Consider the following 21,535-nt stretch of genomic DNA (forward strand, 5'->3'; position numbering starts at 1 on the left):
AGACTACAGTGAGCTCTAGAAAATATTCTTTTCAAAAAACATTCATATTTAAACAATGATCAAGCCAAACAGTCCAGGCCAGTTTTAGATGATTGGCCACTGCTGTGAAAAGAGATCCTGTGCCAGCTCTGTCATTAACTTTCTGTGTGACGTTGAACAAGTCACCAAGTCTCCTCTAGTAAGAAGGGAGCACTTCTTTTTCCTGAGGTTGCTGTGCATAAGGCCAAATGGCAAAAATCAATATGGTCTTTTAAGGAGAATGTGAAAGTCAAACCAGGGAAGCATGTCCAAAACAGTCATAAATGCAAGAAGAGCCTGAAGTGAATATTGGGAGTTAAGATGCAGGGCCTGACAGGTCAGAGTTTCAAGAAGACAAAAGAGGATGATTCGATCAAATGTAAATCCTATATTCATTATAGGGAAACACACATGCCTGTGTTTTCATGGGCTAAGTATGTCCATGATTCCATGGACTGGGATGGACAAGAACTCAATTTCATCATCTGCATAAAAGTATTTACAGTGTTCTCCTAGTCTAAGAAATGTCCTGTGGGAAAGAAAAGAAAAATGTTTTTGGTCACATAAACAGGAAATTGTCTAAGCTAATTGAATCTGTTAAATAATCACAATGAACATTTGTATGTTTTATAAGAAGTCCTACTGATAAGAAATCTATTTAACATTTTTAATCAAGATTTGCCAAAATGTACTGACCATCTGAAATTTTTTTTAAAATCATACAACATTTATAAGTCCTTAGGAAAACTTCAAGAAACTGTGACCTCAATAATCTCTCAAAATATTTCCAACTCTGAAATTCTTCTGTAAGTATTTCAATACTTAACTCTTAAAGAACACCTACCATATGTCAATCACAATTTATGTGCTTTACCTGTATTAACTATTTTAATCATCAAAATAACCTTATGATGTAAGGATTCTTATTATCATTCCCATATTACAGATGAGAAAACTGAGGTGCAAAGATGTTCTTATTGGTTTAAAGTCAAACAGCTAAGTGAGTGGTAGAATCAGGATTTATACCCAAGTTGTCTGAATTCAGAGTCTATGCCCTAAACTACTCTCCATTTAGAGTATTTTTGCTATATTTCAGATATCCAAACAAATGAAAAACTCACCTAAGTATTTCACTTAGTATTTTTTATTATTTGGATTTTTTAAAACCTACTATTGAAAATGTCAGGATGTCAACTTAACACAAGATGCAGATATCCTGGGACGGATGAATCTCAGCCTTATCTGCCTTTATCATCAAGCATAGTTTACAATAAGTAAGCTAATGTATATTCATTACAATATCATTAAAACAGGCCTATCAGGTTATCTCCTTGACAACTGTTAATTAATTATAGCTGCCTCCTTGGCAACTGTTAATTAACAGAAGATGCCTGATAAAAATTGAGTGCTTTTTCTTTGTAATTATTCTAGAATTCAAACAGCTCACTGGTAAAGAGTTATTCATTCACGCACATATGAATATCTTCATTTAACAAACTGTTTGAGAAGCTATTTGTAAGATCAACAACTTACTTGCCCTCATGAAGCTTCAGTCTAGTAGGGGGAAAATAATTAGCAAGTAAACAAGTTTTAATTTTCAGTATTAAATATTAAAATATAAAATTAACCTAAAAAATTAAATTAAATATTTTCAGTGGTAAGTGTTAAGAAGAAAATGGAACAGGGCAATATATAACATGAAGATGGGAAAGAGATTTAATTTTGGGTAAAGGGGATATGAGGAGGAAAAATATGAGCTGAGTTGAAAAGGAGCCAGCTATGAGAAGATTTACGAGTTAGAACATTACAGGCAAGAGAAGCAGCAATGATAAATGTAACAATCTTGGAAATTTTATACATTTCTACAATTTTTACATGTATAATATGAACATAGGTTGGTAAACAGCATTTAATACAACCAATTTCCTTAGAACTTGCTCATTCAGATAACTAGGTGAACTTTACAAATAAATCTAAATAATCAGAAAGATATTCGGTTCAGACAGGAGATGATCAAATTGTAGGCATAACTGATAGAGAATGTGACCCAAACTGTAACAAGTCCTGATATTTTCTCCCTAACCTATGGCAGTGATCATGCCTTCAAGCCATTTGTAAGGGGAAGTCACACCAGTCAGATTCCTGTTTTGGGACATAGAGGTAGGCCGCAGACCCACATGTGTTTACTGTAAGGACAAAGGAGTACAGTCAAATGAGTAGTAATCAAGTAGGCTGCTTGAAGTGCATAAGAACAGGCCACGTGGGACCCCACCTAGTACAGTAAGGAGGTAAACAAATGGAGATAAGAGGCTCACCCCCCAAGGAATCAGCAAGGAGAGGAGATAAAAGCCTGGAATATTCCTCTAGCACAGTGAATCTCAACTAGAAGTAATTTTGCCCCCCTAACCTCTACCCTGGGGACATTTGACAATGTCTGGAGACATCTGAAAACTGCAGAGAGTACTACTGATATTAGGTAGGTAGAGGCCTTTGATGCTGCTAAACATCCTACAATGCACAAGATAGCTGCATCCCAGATATCCCCTTATCCAGCCTTGAGGATAGAATGACAGGGATTCGTGCAAGAAACTCTAATGGGAATTTTTAGAATTTCTTCACTTTGGACCAAAATCTCTTACATCCTTTAAGGATACATGTTAGTATTGTGGACTTAAGCTATAATCACAGAAAAACCTCAGCTTCAGATGTACTCTTTTAGCATTTTCGTTCTTTCTTTTCACATATATGACTCATATAGCAACGTTCTCCAAAACCCAGCTCAAACTTCACCTTTTCTTAAAGTTTTCCATAATTACCAAACTGTCAAATGTTCCTTCTTCTGAGCTCCTATGGCAATCTATACATACTTTTATCCTAGCATTTATCACCCTGTGAAGTAATTATTCATTGAAAGGTCATTCCCATTTTAAAAATAGGTCTTTCTGGGTAGAGACTATGTAAGATGTGCTAAACATCCTACAGTGCACAAAGTAGTCCCCTATATCAAAGAATTAACTGGCCCAAAATGTCAATAGTGCCAAAGTTGAGAAACCCTGCATCCCAGAAATCTTTGTAACTTCAATGTCCACGTGGCACCTGCCGTAAGGAAGCACAAAGTGAATGAATGAATGCTTACAAACACTACTAACATAAAAATACCATGAGTTCTATTTTATTTTTCTGACAAAGCCTCACTTGTTTGTGTCCTAATTAAATTAAAAACCTATTACATATTTCATCTAAAAGGAACTTTTTTTGGACAATTTGACAATGATTATAGTTTAGTAACTAGCACACGAACAAGAAAAGCAACAGGCTGCATTATAGACTGTCTAAAATCTTGTGGGTTAAGACAGTCATTTTGAAAGGTGTAAAATGTAAGAAATAATATAGAATGACATTTTCAAAAAGCAGAAATAAGAGTGTAAAATTTTAAAGATATGTAAGAAATCATATTGGAAAGTAACTTTAAAAATGGAAGTAAGAATGTAATGATAGGATGAAACTTTGGTAATAGTAATTAATGGAAACTAGGATCAAGAAAATAAAATAAGATAAAATTAAAATAGAAGAAAAGATATTTTAAACAACAGAACTGGGCTTCCCTGGTGGCGCAGTGGTTGAGAGTCCGCCTGCCGATGCAGGGGACACGGGTTTGTGCCCCGGTTCAGGAAGATCCCACATGCCGTGGAGTGGCTGGGCCCGTGAGCCATGGCCCCTGAGCCTGCGCGTCCAGAGCCTGTGCTGTGCGACAGGAGAGGCGACAACAGTGAGAGGCTCGTGTACCGCAAAAAAATTAAAAAACATAAAATTAAATTAAAAAAAAACAGAACTTGGGCTTCCCTGGTGGCGCAGTGGTTAAGAATCTGCCTGCCGATGCAGGGGGCACGGGTTTGAGCCCTGGTCTGGGAAGATCCCACATGCCGCGGAGCAACTGGGCCCGTGAGCCACAACTACTGAGCCTGTGCGTCTGGAGCCTGTGCTCCGCAACAAGAGAGGCCACAACAGTGAGAGGCTCGCGTACCGCAAAAAAATTAAAAAACATAAAATAAAATTAAAAAAAAAAAAAAAACAGAACTTAAATAAGCTTCAGGAAAGAGTTTAGAGAACCTCATGGGAAAGCCTTTTGTCATTGTTGTTCCGGAGCAAACAAAAGGAAAATTGTTGCTCATTCAAAAGAATGGCAAAGGAATCATAGGAAGCTATGTTATAAACTTAAAATATAGTTTTACGTATGAATTTATGAGTCAAAGATTTCAAAAGCAATAGCCTAAAACTAGGATGGGAAAAGAAAAAGTCTTAGAGGTGGCAGAGAGGCTACCTATCCCTATACAAAAGGAATCAAACAAACTACACTAATAGAAACATAAGACATAATAGATACATTTATACATTGTCTTGGTCAGCCCACGTCTAAAGAACAGTGTTTAATTCTGAGTGCCAGTTGGCCTTCAGAGATAGAAATGTTTCAGATTCTGTGGTCCATATGGTCTGTCTCACTACTCATTTCTGCCATTGCAGTGCAAAAGAGCCATAGATTATATGTTAACAAATGGGCATGACTACGTTCCAGTAAAGCTTTATCTATAAAAACAAAAGTGCCAGGTTTGTATCTCATCCTGTTTGGAAGAGAAACTTTGATAAAGATGATCAGGGTGTTTAGGTTTCTGGAAACCCCATCATGTAAGAAATTATTTAAGAGGTCACCAATATTTAACCTAGAAAAAAGAGATAAATCCCAGAACTAATAAAATTTACTTTAGGACACTCAAGTACAAGACATCACTCATGTCTTCATTTAATAAAAATAATTGTGTCTTTCTATTTAACCACCATGGCTAGAAAAAATGTATATCCTCAGGTTTATGTGATATGCATCTTGGAGATCAGTGAGAACTATAGAGTTCCTAGAGTTCAGGAAGTTGTGGAAAGGCTTCTGGTCTTCAGCTCATGATGGTTCTCACTAGAATACTTTTTGCCTAAGGCTACATGGTCAAGTCAAATGCAGGTGGCTTTACTACTCTGTGGTCATTTTTCATTCATTGCCATGCTTGGTCACTTGGTCCTTCACCTTGGTTCCCAAAGTTTTGGTGTTCATTGTTTGTTGGACGACAATGTGGTCTAGAAACAAAGCTTGAGAGAATCTACCACTCCTCAGTATTCCCAGGCTCAGAAGAAAATCTAATTCTCTCTTCATGGAGCACAGCCACTACTGCCCCTTCCACTAGAAGCACCTATTCAGTGGTATAGGTTTGGCAAGAGGTGAGTCAGATGTTCTTACAATGCTGGCCAATGTTTCACAACCATCTTTGGACTGCTAGTGGTCCCACACAGACCCTTCTGGGCATCTTGAAGTGTAAAGGAGACATATATATATATATATATATATATATATGAAAAAACTAACAATTCAAGAAAGTTAGTGACCAATGCCAAATAAATCATGGAAAAGAAAGCAGATAGTATGTGAGCTTAAAAGGAGAGATAACTTTGTGGTGGACTAGACAAGAAACATCACTTATTTATTTTTCAAATATTTATTTCTAGTCAAGACCTTTCACCTGAGCTCCAGTCTTACACAGGCGCACATGTGCACGTGTGTGACCACGTGTGCACACACACAATTTTCTCCTAACATAGGACTCACACATTCACCTCAAATTCTCTATAGTATTTAAAAAAGTATTCACTACATCCAGCTCTCTCCACCTTAGATTTATTCCTTTGCAACATTCCCACAGTGCTACTCAATCCAGAAACTAGCTTCAATTCCTTCCCCTTCTTTACCTTCCACATCCAACCAACTATCATCATTACCAAGTATGTCTTCACCAGTGCATCCCTCATAGTTCCCACCATATCATCCATACTGCCATTGTCTTACTTCTGGCCACAATTATATCCCACATAGATTTCAGGACAGTCTTTTGTTTGACCTTTTTGCTAGCACATCTTCTCCACATTTCTCACACCACTCCAAGCTGCCAAAGTGATCTTTCTAAAAAAAAATTTGATATATCTTCCCAAAATAAAAATTTGATATATCGTCCCTATCTAAATCTTAAATCTTCCATTGCCTTCAAGCTAAAACTCAAACTTCTTTGTTTAACATGGATGATCTCATGATCTGGCCCTTTTCTACATATTATTTCTTACTATGTTTCTTATTTACCATTCTTACTAACCTGCAGTTCCTTAAATGGGCTTTGATCTCTTTCAATGCCCCCTTTGATGTCTCTTCCAAAAAACATCCATCTCTTCTGATTCTGTAGCCTGATCAACTGCTACAAAGTGAAGTGTCAGTAGAGTCTCTTTTTTTTTTTTTTTTTTTTTTGCGGTACACGGGCCTCTCACTGTTGTGGCCTCTCCCGTTGCAGAGCACAGGCTCCGGACGTGCAGGCTCAGCGGCCATGGCTCACGGGCCCAGCCGCTCCGCGGCATGCAGGATCTTCCTGGACAGGGGCACGAACCCTCGTCGCCTGCATCGGCAGGCAGACTCTCAACCACTGCGCCACCAGCGAAGCCCGAGTCTCCTATTTTTTACTCCCACTCCCCAACGCTGAAAAAGCACTTTTTTAGAATCCTACACATATATTTTCTATGGCATTTAGTCTATTGGGTAAACATGGCCCATTGTCTTAACCATTTTCTTTCAAGATTATGAGCTACCTGATAATAGGAAAAACAGCTTTCATCTTGATAACCTTAAAAGTTGAGAGATAGTAGGAAATCAATATGTTTATGTTATTGAATAAAGAGTATTGAAGATGTATGGATAAAGGCATATTGAACAGGAGAAAAAGAGCACTAGCAAAAGCTTAAAACAGAAAACTGATCTTCTCAAAGTCATCACTAATCTACATGTTGTTCAATCAAGTGGTCATTTCTCAGGTATATCATCAATTTTTCTTACAATTTGCTATTTCTTCCAACTTGAAACGCCATCTTTACTTGGCTTCCAGTTCTTCACACTCTTCTGGCTTTTCTCTTGTGACCCTAGTAGCTTCTCTGTCTTCTTTCCTGGATCATCCTCATGTCTCCTTAGACCTATTATCTTCTCAGACCTATTATCTTCTCATCTACACTCATTCCTTTGGTGATCTCACATGCTCAAGGCTTGATACCATCTGTATGTTGACCATGCTCTAATGATCTATTTTGCCTGGACTTCTTCCCTGAACTCCAGACTTGTGTATATAACTTCCTGCTTGACATCTCTAATTGGCTTTACAATAGAAATTTCTAATTTAGCATTTCTTTTTTTTTTTTCAACCTTATGAGGTGAGGTATAACTGATAAATAAAATTGTAGGATATTTAAAGTACATTGTGATGATTTAATGGAAGTATATATTATGAAAGGATTCTTCTCATCTAATTAATTAACCCATCCATCACTTCACATATTTATCTTTTGGGGAGGAAATTTGAGGGGGGATGGACAGAGGTGAGAACATTTAAAACCAAGCTTTTGATGAACCCAAAACCCTGCTCACCCTGTCTTCTCCATCAGAACTACACTTCATCCTTCTAGTTGTTCAGACCAAAACACACTTTTAATCACATTTGACTCTACTTTCTCTTACTCCCCACAATCATTTCATCAACAAAACATTTGAATCTAATCTTAAATATGTCCAGAATCCAGCCACTTCTCACCCCGTCCACTGCCACCAACCTGACCAAACCGCCGTCACCTCTCATTTGGCATTTTCCATTAACTGCCTGTTTGATCTCCCAGCTTCCACCTTCGTCCTCCTCGGTCTGTCTACAAGCCTGAAATCATAAGTATCCTTTTAAAACAAGTCACTTCAATATACCTTTGATCAAAGCCTTTCAGTGACTCTCCATCTTACTCAAAATCAAAGCCAAAGTCTTGGGCTATAAGACCCCATATTTTCTAACTCCCCATTATCATGTCTTTACTTCTCCTGTCCCTCAGTCTACTTCAGCCACACTGATTACCTAGGATGTCTTCAAGCAAGCAACGTGTCCCTGCTTCAGAGTCTAGGCACTAGGGTGCTCCTTCATTTCCTTTAAGCATTGGCTCAAATTTCTTCTCAGTGAGACCTGATTACCCTATTAAAAATTGCAGTCATGTTATATGAATTCTTCCTATCTTCCTCCTCTTCTTAAGTGTTCTTCATAGCACTTATAACCTTCTAGTATATTATTTTATTTTACTTAATTGCTTTATTTATTGTCACTATCATCTCCACTGGAATGTAAAGTACTTTTGAGGAGAAATTTTTGTTTCTTTTCATCCAGTGCTATTCCCCAGACCCCAGAAGACTGTCTAGCTCATAATAATCTTTCAGTAACAGTTGCTGAGTGAAGAAAGAGTACACACATTTTTTTGCATTTATGAGTGCCTGCCAGAGTCTGAATTACAGTAGTATTTCATTTGCTACTCATAAAAGCCCTATAAGATAATTACTACATGAATTTTAAAGATGAAGGAATGAAAATTTTTTGAGATTTGAGTCAACAATGCCTCCAGAATTTCTGTATAGTCAAGAGTTGGAGACAGCATTCTGGTTAGTAGGGAGATAAAAAACTTGAAAATCAGAAAAATGCTCCCTTCTCTTATGTTGTATGTTATACTTGAGAATGGTTTTGTAAATGCTGATTACACATGGCATGTGCTAAGGTACGTCTAATCTTTGGCACCAACTCTTGCCCGAGGTTTAAGGTTGTTCAAAGCTGCAGCATCATTCAAGCCCATATGTTTAGGAGACAATGAGTATAAAAGTTAGGGGTAGGGGATTAAGAGGTACAAGCTACTATGTATAAAGTGAATGAGCTATAAGGATATAAAGTACAGCACAAGGAATATAGCCAATATTTTACAATAATTATAAATGGAATATAACCTTTAAAAATTGTGAATCACTATGTTGTACATCTGAAGCTTACATAATATTATAAATCAACTATACCTCAATAAAAGAAGATTAAAAAGTTTTTCTATAACAGAACTTCATTTAAGGAAGTGAAAAATGACAAGATTGATGATGAATTTGTGGCCATATTGTGGAATTTTAGAACGCTTTACTAAGAATTGGGTTTATCTGTTGGTTTCCAAAACCTGTGGGGATTCTTAAAAATATGGATTTTGGAGGCCCAATTGGTACCTCCTATTGGTATAGATTTTTAACAAGCTTCCCAGATTTTCATTAAGCATCCAGGCCAGAACTCCATCCATAGACTGGCATTTGGAAACATGGTAAAAGCTACTAAAGGTTTTCAGGCAGCAGTCTGCATATGTTACTGTATATTTGCCACTTACTTCTCCTTAAAAAATACCCCCGTATCTGTGCACTATACGCCCAGGTAAATCTGATAGGGAGGTGGGTGGAATGTCTTTTGGAGCGATGTGTCATGCACTGCCTCACAATAATATTTTTCTCCATCTGTTATAGGTCAATGCACAAACTGGCCCAGTTGGAAAGACTTGACCTAGGCAATAATGAATTCAGTGAGCTGGTAAGCAAATGCATTTTCTAAATTTGATAAATATATCCCAGGGGATTATTTCTTTTGCTCTGTCTTGATAACCCCAGGCATTAAATCATCAGGTGCACATTTACATTTGCTAAATGAAATAAAATCTGGAATTAAAGTGATTGTTTATCTATATAGTAAGCTACAGGGAATTGAATAATATTAGGATTAACTTTAAAAAGCGGGGGTACGGATAGGCAGATGCAAATTGTCAGTTTTGAGCACCACCTATATAGCAGGCACCATGTTCAGAGTGTTATATATGTTGCCTCATTTAATCCTGATTTGCCATGTTGCCATGCAACATGGAAACAAGCTCAAGGTGGTCACTGACTTATATAGATTTTATGTGGTTGAACAAGAATTAAACCAAGACTTGATTAACTCAAAGTCCATACCCTGAAGACTTCTGCTTTGGCTGCTTAATGGGCATAGCATGAGAGGAGTGGTCAATGGCCTTTTATTTCCAATTGTACTGAAAGTGTCTTTCTAGTGAGCATGTGTCATGACCTCACTGCCAGCAAAATTGACAGAATTTTGACTACTCCTTTTAGGCTTAAGTTTTCTTTAAATGTTCCTGAAAACCAAAATCTCAAATGCAAATTAGAAAGAAAACACTCTTTTACCAGCAGACCCAGCCTGTTTTACTCAGAGGTCTTCCACTTGAACATCTTCAAATTTCAAAAATCAATTCACCTAAATTGTATTTTAACTATTTTTAAATTGAAACATTTAAGAGTGTAATCAGCTTTTCTTTTGCAGCTATGTTACTAGCTACATGACCTTGTGAAAATGACTTAACCTCTCTAAACCTCATCTTCCTTTGCTATAAAATGGAGATTATAATGGTTCCTCCCCTCCAAGGTTTGTAGGAGAATTAAGTTTAAAAATGTACAGGGCCTGGAAAAGTGATTCCCAGTAAATGCCAATGTATAGGGGTGATAGGGTATAATTCACACTACAACTTGAATGTGCAAAAAAATTAACTTGTTTTACTTTGACCGTAACTAATTTGATAATTGTCCCAGCCTCTATCAGCTCTTCATTGAAGGTAAAAACTGACTTCTATTCTTCTATGATTAGAAGTTAAATCTAATTTTAGAAGTTACATGGTCCCTTTAGGTTGTGTTCATCTTCCCTGCATAGAAATTCTCTGTAACCTCTTGCCTTCCCCTGCTTGTCTCCTTAAGATGGAATCTGAGTGAGTGCGAAGGAAGGTACATATCTTTCTGACATGAGGAAAAGAGACCCCCTGTCCTCAGGCTGGTTTTCAGAAGTGCTGGCCTCTGGGCTGATATTTGCGGCTGATACTGCCTCCTGTGTTAAATCTGCAATTCTGAACCTGCCAGTTGGTTCTTTGGGCTCAGGCAATACCCCCTGGGAGCATTGGTCATCTTCCTCTTGCTGGCAGTGCCATCACTCAGTTATCATTGCATATACATGCATAAGTCTCTGTCCTGTCTTCCCTCCAGCACCATGCTTGGAAGTCCATCCCCGATTTCTGTTGTGAAGGAACCTCACCAGCCATAACCGTAATAGTGACCCCATAGCAAGTCTACAGGCTCTGAGAGTCCAAATGATATGCAAACTGAAAGAGGTCCATTGAAAACAAACTTCAGAGCTTCCTTCTGCCTGATGCATCACACTGCCAAGCTTGCTCTGCTTTGGATGCACCCAACTTTGTTATAGGGCAGCTGGCAAGGTGGCTTCAACACAGTAGAGCAAAATGACCCAGTACATAGTTTAATGCACCTCTGGCATTTTTAAAGGAGATATTTATTAGTGTAGATAGAGAGAGACGTAAAGGTGGTGAATAACAGTGACAAAACTATTGGTAGTTTTTTAAATTAGTTGTTAAGAAGTTAGGATCTACCCATGATTCCATGAAGACATGTAGCTTGGCCTAGTAGTTGAAAGAACATGGACAATGGATTCAGACGACTGAGGTTTAACTTTCAACTCCATCACTGGTTAGCTGGGTACCTTTGGGTCTATAGCTCACTCCCTATCCTCAGCTTCCTCTTCAATAAAACAAGGGTATCAAACCCATATATCTCACAGACTTTTTGAAAGAATTTCATTCAAGAGAATCTATAATAAACACTTAATGTATGTTTCAAATGAATTTCAGTTCTGTCAGGTATATAATTTTGCAAGCCTTTTGTATGGATACTTTGTGAATCAATATTTTACTATAAATATTTACATTGACAAAGTTGAATGGGGCATGTTTATTTTTTGAAAATAAGCTTACTAAAGGTAAATTTTAAATACACATATTTTGACTTATGCTTCTGATGTCTAAGAAATCATCATCTGAGTAAAAACATTTTTTACTTTTGAACTCCCAATATTTTATGCCTGTCACAAAGTTAAGTCTCTTAATTTTTTTTTGCATTTCTACTGGGGTGCTTTATTTGATAATAGTTATTTGGCGGGGTTAGGGGGAGTATATTTCTGGAACTTCACATTTCTAATGTTATTTACTTTTAATCAAATATTTGAATTTTATTCATCATATGTGTGGGGCTAGCTGTTATTTCTCTGACAGTAACAATTTTTAATATGAAAATAAGAGAATTTGCTCTGATAAGAGGCCTCTAGAAACAAGAGCATATGGAGGAAAGGGAATTAAATTCCAATCTGTAGCTAGATATTGACACCTAGGAGATTACTGTTAGATGATTCATTTTGTGTGTCATGGTAAAGAGACAGATGTGAAGAGATGGCAGTAAGTAAAAAAAAAAAAAAAGAGAATGAGAAACCTAATGAAGAAAACAGAAGTCTGCTTGCTAGAGAAACAAGGCACATATCCCAAATAAGGTCTGAAGTAGAAATATCTACTTATGGATGCTTTCGTAACAATAAAAAATTGTAAACAAAAGAAATTATCTTATGTTTCTACAGGAATAACCACTAGAAGATACTAAACAAAGTTCTGGGAACATAATAGATTCTTAAAACTTTTTTATGTGTGTTTCTTTCATGGCTTTTTTATCAATATAAAATTAATAAGTGTTCATTTAAAATTATTAGAAAGTTGAAGTATAAAGACAATAGTAAAAGTAATCTGTGACCTCATCCCCATATATAATCATTATTAATATTTTTGGTATATTCTTTCTCCCTTCCCCCATTTTCTTTTAATGAGGTCAAATGAGCATTATTTGGAGGCTGGTCAGAGATGGGACACTAGTAGGTTGATGTGTGGAGTTGGATAGCATCAATCCTTAAAAATCCTCTGTACACTCTATGTAGTACATTCTTCGCACTGTTACAATAATTAGTAAGATCTCAATGTCATGGAATGGTCAGGGACCCTAAAACAGATTCAGTGATTATCATGGGGCCCAAAAGCTGTATGGTAGGATTATATTTCAGGTATATATATATTTATCCAATGAACTAAGAATTGCTATTTGTCCTGAACTGGTGCAGGAAATAATGGAGCCCCAAAGCAAATCACCATGAGCCAGAATACTGGAAAATGGAGCAGATTGAGCAGCAGAGCCCCGAGGAGATAGGATGGATCCAGTAATAGTATGAGGTTATGGTTGACCATCCCCCAAAACTAGCTCTAGCTTCCAAGCTCCTTTACTTCCTTTCTTCATCCCCCCCTCCCTCAAAAGGAGAGAACTGTGGCATACAGGAAAATGTCACTTAGAGCCCCCAAAAACTCTGCTATGGGAACATTCATCAAAAGAGTCAGTCATAAGAAGCAAAATAAGAAAGCTTTAAGGCAAGCCAGAAAGAGAAAATTGCTCAGCTCAAAGGAGGCTAAAAGCAGACTGGGAAATGGTCTGTGTATGCCTTAGAGTCCACGATCGTGATATAACGATGATCATGACCTTCTATATAAACTATATTCAGTTCCATCCTGTCAGGGATATTTTTTACATCTGTGCTCATGCATGAGGTTGGTATACATTATTCTTGTGTACTTTATCCATGGGTTCCTGTTTTTCATCAGTTTTGAAAAATTAACAGTCCTTACCTCCTCAAATGTTGCCTTTTAACTGTATCTTCTGTCTCTCCTGCTGGAATTTGGATTAAATATGAATATGAGTGATTTTGAAATAAGTGATTTTGAAATACCATCTTATTAATTATTTTGTACGTTTTTTCTGGAAAAGTAATCAGATAAAGGGTAATTTTTAAATATCTATTTCATGTCCTTAAAGAAAGTCTTCCTGCCTCTGCACCTAAAATTAGCCAGGATTCATTCTACAGAGTTTGAGGCATCATGATGAGATCATTTTAAGAGTATTTTCAACTCTTTGAGCTATTTAATGTGTCAGTTACTGACAAAGATATTTCTAAACTACAGACCATTCAAATTCTGGATTAAAGAACAAAACATGGATTTTAAAAAACAAAACACCTAAATGACAGCAACAAAAATATTTAAAGAGTAAAAAATATATATTTTTCTGTGATAAAAAAACATTTTTTAAACACATGTAAAGATGGATTGAATTTAAAAGTTCAGAGAATTCATCAGGAAATGAGTAGCATCATTTTTGTTTTGTTTTGTTTTGTTTTTATTTTTGGCTGCGTTGGATCTTTGTTGCTGTGAGCTAACTTTCTCGAGTTGTGGCGAGCGGGGGCTACTCTTCCTTGTGGTGCACAGGCTTCTCATTGCGGTGGCTTCTCGTTGCAGAACACGGGCTCTAGGCACGCGGGCTTCAGTAGTTGCAGCACGTGGGCTCAGTAGTTGTGGTGCGCGGGCTCTAGAGCACAGGTTCAGTAATTGTGGCACATGGGCTTAGTTGCTCCACAGCATGTGGGATCCTCCCAGACCAGGGATCGAACCCAAGTCCCCTGCACTGGCAGGCTGATTTTTAACCACTGCTCCACCAGGGAAGTCCCAGTAACATCGTTTTAACTCTCTAATATTTGAAACAGTATGTCAAGCCATCTTTATCAAAAGATTTCATAAATTCAGCTATCCATGGACTGTATTAGAGGATTTATATTCTATAAAGCTTCTTTATAGAAAAGCTTAAAAAATAGTCTGCACTCTACAAGTCACTATTTTAAATGCTTAATAAGGCTGCAGATCACACTAAGCAAGAATTTCTAATCTCAATATTCAAACTGAATTTGTTTCTGTTGACTTTTTTCTCTTTATTTCATAGAATCAAACAAAAATTTCAAATGGATAAATCAAGTAAAGAATGGAGTCACTCAGCAAAATAACGGAGAAGAAATGCCAGTAGTTGTATAGACTATCTGTTTGGTTTTATAAATAATATGAATGTGTTTTCATAGAAATTTGAAACAGCTGAGTGCTGTTTTAACTTGTAATTTAAATTGATTAAAATTAAATTAAACTTTACCAGTAGCGTAACAGCCAATGATTTCAACTCCCTAGTTTGCCCAAGGTGCGCTCATCCTTAATTACCTAGGATGCATGTATACCTGGGGCAAGCATTATATTTACATATCTGGTAATTTCCTTTATAGATAATTACAATGTAGGTTTGCCACATTTACTAATAAAATTTTGTTAATTATTCTTCAAGTAAAGCTTATAAGAAAAAGCAGAGTAATAAAAATACAATTTGTCATCTTATAACAGGCCATCCCATTTTCAGGGAAGATATTTAAAGCGTCCTAATTAGTAATGCTTCCATTTCCTGCATTTGTAAAACTACTGAGGCCAAGATTGTGTGCGTGTATACACATATAGAATTTATATAGATCACAGACATTGCCAGAGGTTATCGATATATCAAGAGAAACTTGAGAAATGAAACTAATTTTTAAAATGATTGGAGACACATCAGTTTCTGTATCAGCCAAGGTCCAGGCGGGGGGTAGAAACTATTTCAAGTATGTAACAAAGAAAGTTTAATATAAGGAATGGAAAATCATGTACTAGAAAACTGGAAAGACAGAAAGGGGACCCTGAAGGACCACAGATGTAATAACTCTAGGAAGCAGCTACCACCTCTAGCTTAGGGGACAAATGGAAGATGGTAATGTAAGGAATTATGAAAACTTGAAGCTGCCACTCAGACCTCTAAATAGGGGCACCAGTCAGCTGATGTCTTCAAGGAGCTAATAAGGCTAGTTCTAATTGTGTGGAAAAAATACAAGCTGAAAACAACTGCTGTTGCTGGAGTTTAGTGTCACTGCAGGCAGCAGTGCTGCTGTTGAGATACTAAATGCCCAGGAAGTAAGTAGAATGATCAAGTCCCTTCTGCCTTCTCTAGCCTTCCAGCCCTCTCCAGTACACCCAGTCATCAGGGCCTGATGCAGAGTCACATATCAAAAAAGAAATGTAGGGCTTCCCTGGTGGCTCAGTGGTTGAGAGTCCACCTGCCAATGCAGGGGACACGGGTTCGTGCCCCGGTCCAGGAAGATCCCACATGCCGCGGAGTGGCTGGGCCCCGCAACGGGAGAGGCCACAACAGTGAGAGGCCCGTGTACCGAAAAAAAAAAAAAAATGTAGTTAACTTCAGAATTACGAAGTAGAATATTAGAAAAGTGGGCCACAGCTAAAAGACAATAGCTTAAACATTTAAAATAAAACAAATGTTTATTTTTGCCAACTCAATTTTGGCATCATTTTCTCCAGAAAGTTTTCCCAGCCCCTAGCAGAGTACCAACTCCCAACTGGCTCGTGATAATTGTTTCTAATGAATGAATGAATCATTTGACTTTAAAAGTGAACAGTTAAGTCAATTATCTTCATCAGAATCGTGCCTACATAAATTGAAAATGTTTGATTCAAACTAAGCAATAATAGAGGTGGAGGAAATGCTTTAGTTTATATGAAAAACAATCATTCCATAATAAGTTATCCTTTTAGGAATCAATTTCAATTCACTTTAAAACATACTTCCAAATGAGTTTCTCCATGAAACTTTAAAGTACAAAATTGAGAACTGTGACCAATAAATAAAACTGTATTTCCACCAACTCTGGAATTTGAAAGGAATCCTTGATGAATCATTCAATTAAAAGGTGTTTTATGTCTGAAAATAATTATGGAGTTTTTTTAGATAGGAGGATCAAACTGGGGTCTCCACTTTTATAGGTGCAACATCTGTTGACCGAGGGCTTTAAAAAGCAATTTCCAATGTTGCACATACAAAAAAATAAATAAATAAAATAAAACCTCATTTCTTTGCTTTTAAACTTTCCTTTTCCTAGCAATAAAATAAGTTATCTTGGCCTCTGTTTTCAAAGGAAGCAATTTTTCTCTCATTGCCATTTCTTATTATTGCAATAAGACTGGGTACTATAAATGAAATTAATTAGCTCTGTTTCCCTTTCCATAAATAGATTTTTCTAAGAATGGCATATATCTCAATGTAGTCAAGTGCCTTGGTGATTCTGTCAATAGTGTCAACAAGAGAAGTTAAAGAAAAAAGAAATGCTCTCTGATTGAACCAGGGAAAATTATGTGAAATAAGAGTACAAATTTATAACCAACAATTTACAAGGAAAATAAGTGTATTATGCAATCATGGAGTAAACCCAAGAATATTCTTGAGTTGTGAATAGGGATTGTGAATCATCCAAAAACTAACAAAAACTGTATTTAAAGTAATCAAATTCAAAATGACATCTTCCTCATTGAAATGCTGAAATGTATACTATCTGGATGTATTATCTGAAATTGAATCAATAAAAAATTTATTTGATTTCAGGTTTCACAACAAACCAAACCCAGAAGACAATGAAAATGCTAAGGAGAAATATAAAGAAAGGGGGATGGAGAGAAAGAGAGAGAGACAGTGTGTGTGTGTGTGCGGGGGGGGTGGTGTGGGTGTGTGTGTATGCATGTATGGAGAGTGTAATTGTTAGGGTGGCCAGGGAAGCTTTACTCAGCAGGTGACATTTTAGCAAAAACCTAAAGAAGGCGAGGGAGCAAATCATGCTAATATCTGGGTGGAAGATCGTTCTAAACAGAGGGAACAGGCAGTATAAGCACCTGACATGAATGCAAGCCTGACTTGTGGACAGCAAGAAGACTAGAAGGTCTGGAGGAGGGTAAGTGAGAAGAGTAGGTGATAAGTTAATTTGGGGAGTTCGGAGGTAGTTGCACAGGGAGAGGTAGAATCCTGTAAGACATTTCAAGGATTTTGGCTTTCACTCTGAGTAGAGTGGAAGCCCTCTGGAAGGTTTTGAACAGGTAGAACCCATGGTCTGACTTACATTGTTATGTTACATTACACTACATTTGGTTGTAGTATGTTACCTTAATTACACTGCATTACATGACATTACCAAGATCAGTTTGAATACTGTGCTGAGGATGAATGGAAAGTGGGTCAAAGTGGAGTCAAAAAGACCAGTTAGGAAGTTATTGCAATAATATAGGCAAGAAATGGTAGTGTCCGGGGATGGGGTAGTAGCAGTGGAGGTGGTAAGGACTGATTTCTGGGTAAATATTAAAGATATAGCCAGAAGTAGGATCTGAACTTGTAAATTAAGGACACCTTCTTTCAAAATATAATACAAAATTAGGAATACATAATTAAGTACAAAAGTGAATGTTTACTTAAGATGAAAAAAAGAAACTATGAATTTTAAATTAAAATTAATAGAATACAATTTGAAAAGCTGACAAATGTTGTAAACATCATTAAATCCAGAAACATAACATAATAGCACACATCTGTGATACTCTTTTTTCCCCCTACATATTGGCCTCATGCTCTTTGACAGTCTGTTCATATGACAAATATTTTGTAATATCATTTTCTACGGTGATAGTAGAAAAATAATCCAGGCTTTCCTCTACAATGGTTTTTATTCCTGATAATTTGGAAACATCTGTTTCATCTTTACAATTTTTCATTGATATAGCTTGTAAAATTCTAGGATTGTCAAATTTGGGAAAACCTCTGACTCCCTACATTTCAAGCCTTGTTTCTCTTCCTCCACCTGCACACTGAGAACCAAAGGACATATTCATGTTCCAATACTTTCCTTGGCCCTGTACCTTCATGTCATGAGGGTCAGGGGAATTGACACAATGAACAAAGTATTTCTGGAAGCTATTTCTACTCTAGATGGCTAACAATAGGCTAACTACGTGGAGACATGATTGCAAACCATATAAATATATTCCATTAAATCTATACTAAAGGTATTCCCATGTAACTCCCTTTTATCTGTCTCCCCAAAATGCCTGTGGCCATTCCATCACCACATGACATGAGAGAAATTGCAACATAGGGGAAGTCAGGGTAGAAATTATAGTTAAAAGATCTTAATTTTACCTAGCATTTAAGGCCTAGGCACATACCTGTACTCCTTTCTTATTGCTGATCTGTAGCAAATGACCACAGACTTAGTGGCTTAAAACAATACAGATTTATCATCTCACAGTCCTGGAGGTCAGAAGTCCTAAAAATCGAAGTGTCATCAGGGCTTTAATCCTTCTAGAGACTTCATGAGAGAAGCTGTTCCTTATGTTTTCCAGCTCCTAGAGGCTACCTCGTTCCTTGGCTAGTGACCCCTTTCTCACATTACTTCAATCTCTGTGTCTGTCATTATGTCTCCTACTTTGATTCTATTTCTATCATTGCATCTCTTTCTCTGTCTTCTCCAACTCCCCTGTCTCCCTCATGTAAGTACCTTTGTGATTACTTTGGGACCACTGACATAATCCAGGATAATCTCTCTTTCTCAATATCTTTAAATTAATCATATCTGCAGATTCTCTTTTATCCTGTAAGGTAGAATATTCACAGGTTCAGGGGTCAGGACATGGACATCTTTGAAAGCCCACTGTTTAGCCTACCAGTAAGGTCCCTGTCCCCAAAGATTCATGTCTAACCACTTGAAAATGCATGCACCCCAACTCAAGTTCTTCAAAATTCTCACTCATTACAAAATCAACTCATGTATAAAAGTCTCATCTAAATCTCATCAGCTCAAAAGTCCCAAATTTCATCATGTAAAGCATCTAAGTTAGGCATAGGTAAGGTTCTGTATACAATCTATCCTGGGTCCAAATCACCTTCCATCTGTAGACCTGTAAAACTAGAAAACAGTCAATCTGCTTCCAAAATATGATTGTGCAATAGGCATAGGATAACAGTTACAGAGATTCCCATGCAGAACGGGAAAAAAAAATGGAAGGACAAAAGTAGTCTACACTCAAAACCAATATCAAAATTCACCCACGCAAACTCCATGAGGTTTCAAGGCCAGGGAATAAACTCTGTGGCTCAAGACTCATTGCTCTGTGCCTTTGGCTTTACCCTCTGCATCATTCTTCCTTTTCCTGGTAGGAAAGCAAGGTTTACAGCTGAGTAGATTTATCAGCCTGTTTCCTGCTTAAAGAATTTTAGGAGTCTGGCAGTCTTCTTTTGTCCTCTCTGTATTCCTTTCAGTCCATGCTGGCAGTGTTTCTGTTGATACAACAGTCTAAAGAGCCTTGTGGGTCTCCCATTTATATCTTGAAGATTTCTCCACTGCACAAGGGGTTCCTCACGGATCTTTCTTGGATAATCTCATGTCTATTCCTGGCTTCTTCTAAGATGTCTAACAGGTTCCATGAGACACCTACCTAAGCACTTTGATCCCTACAAGGTACTTTAATCCTTAGAAAGGTTTGCCACGGCACACCCTGACTTTATTTCCAGAGCACACTTTCCTGGTAGTGAATCTCCTAATTTTAGCATTTTTTTGTAGTCTGAATAGGATGAATATTTCCCAAGTCAAGTCCTGGTTTCTTTTTGCTTAATAGTTCTTTCAGTTTACCCTTTCCTCTTGTATTTTACTACAAACAGCAAGTAGAAATCAGGCCATACCATCAAAATTTTGCTTGGAAATCTCTTCAGCTAAATATCAAATTTACCTCATACAAGTTATGCTTTCCACATAAGTGTATGATACAATTCAGCTACTGTATAACAAAGATCCCCTTTACTCCATTTTCCATGTTAACATGTTCCTCATTTCCTTCCGAGCCCTCATTAGTAGTGAGGGCTTAGAGTCCACATTGCTACCAGCAGTCTTTTCATGATCATTTAGGTGTTCTCTAAGACGATACAGATTTTCTGTACCATGCTCTTCACTTCATTCTGAGTCCTCCTTAGTAGAGATAAGGAGGACTCATTACTATCCATATTTCTACTAACAGTATGTTCAAGGCAATCTAGGCTTTTTCGATCATGCATTTTTAGCTAGAATTTTTCCAGCTCTGTTCACTACCCAGTTCCAAAGTCACTTCTGCATTTTTAGGTATTTGTTGCAGGAGTAACGCACTTCCAAGTTCCAAAATACGATTCCTGTGATTGAACTGTAACAAATTATGACAAATTTGGAGGCTTAAGACAATACATATAACACAACACAAAATTATTATTTTAAAGTTCTGTAGTTGTCAGGGCTGTATTCTTTCTGGAGGCTCTAGAGAAGTATCCATTTTCTCTCCTTTATCAGCTTCTAGAAGCCACTTGCATTCCTCTGCTCACAGCCCCTTCTTTGCATCACTTCAACTTCTCTTCTCTCATGACATCTCCTTCTCTGCCTTCTCTGAACTTCTTACCTTCCTCTTATAAGGACACTTATGATTACTCAGATAATCTCTCCATCTCAAGACCCTTAAATTAATCGTATCTGCAAAGTCTCTTTGTCCATGTAAGGTAATATATTCACAGGCCCTAGGGAGTAGGATGTGCATATCTGTGGGGAGCCAACACAGCATTCATCCAACCACACTACCCAAGAGAATTTAAAACATATATCCGGGGCTTCCCTGGTGGCGCAGTGGTTGAGAGTCCACCTGCCGATGCAGGGGACACGGGTTTGTGCCCTGGTCCGGGAAGATCCCACATGCCACGGAGCGGCAAGGCCCGTGAGCCATGGCCGCTGAGCCTGTGCGTCCGGAGCCTGTGCTCCGCAACGGGAGAGGCCACAACAGTGAGAGGCCCAAGTACCGCAAAAATAAATAAATAAAAATAAAATAAAACATATATCCACAAAAAAACTTGTACATGAATATTCATAGCAGCATATTCTTTTTTTTTTTTTTTTTTTTATTA

At 37.3% G+C, this 21,535-nt stretch overlaps 1 protein-coding gene across 3 annotated transcripts in view; it reads left to right on the plus strand.

Moving 5' to 3' along the window:
- Positions 1-21,535, plus strand: part of LRRC7 (leucine rich repeat containing 7) — a 374,132-nt gene that overhangs the window by 191,679 nt on the left and 160,918 nt on the right. For all 3 annotated transcript variants that reach the window (XM_024734618.1, XM_024734620.1, XM_024734619.1), the window contains one exon: positions 9,440-9,503. In XM_024734618.1, coding sequence (XP_024590386.1) covers positions 9,440-9,503 — 64 coding nt within the window. The remainder of the gene's footprint in view (positions 1-9,439; positions 9,504-21,535) is intronic.

Source organism: Neophocaena asiaeorientalis, unplaced genomic scaffold, assembly GCF_003031525.2.
Source record: "Neophocaena asiaeorientalis asiaeorientalis breed wild unplaced genomic scaffold, Neophocaena_asiaeorientalis_V1.1 scaffold15, whole genome shotgun sequence".
NCBI classification, from domain to species: domain Eukaryota; kingdom Metazoa; phylum Chordata; class Mammalia; order Artiodactyla; family Phocoenidae; genus Neophocaena; species Neophocaena asiaeorientalis.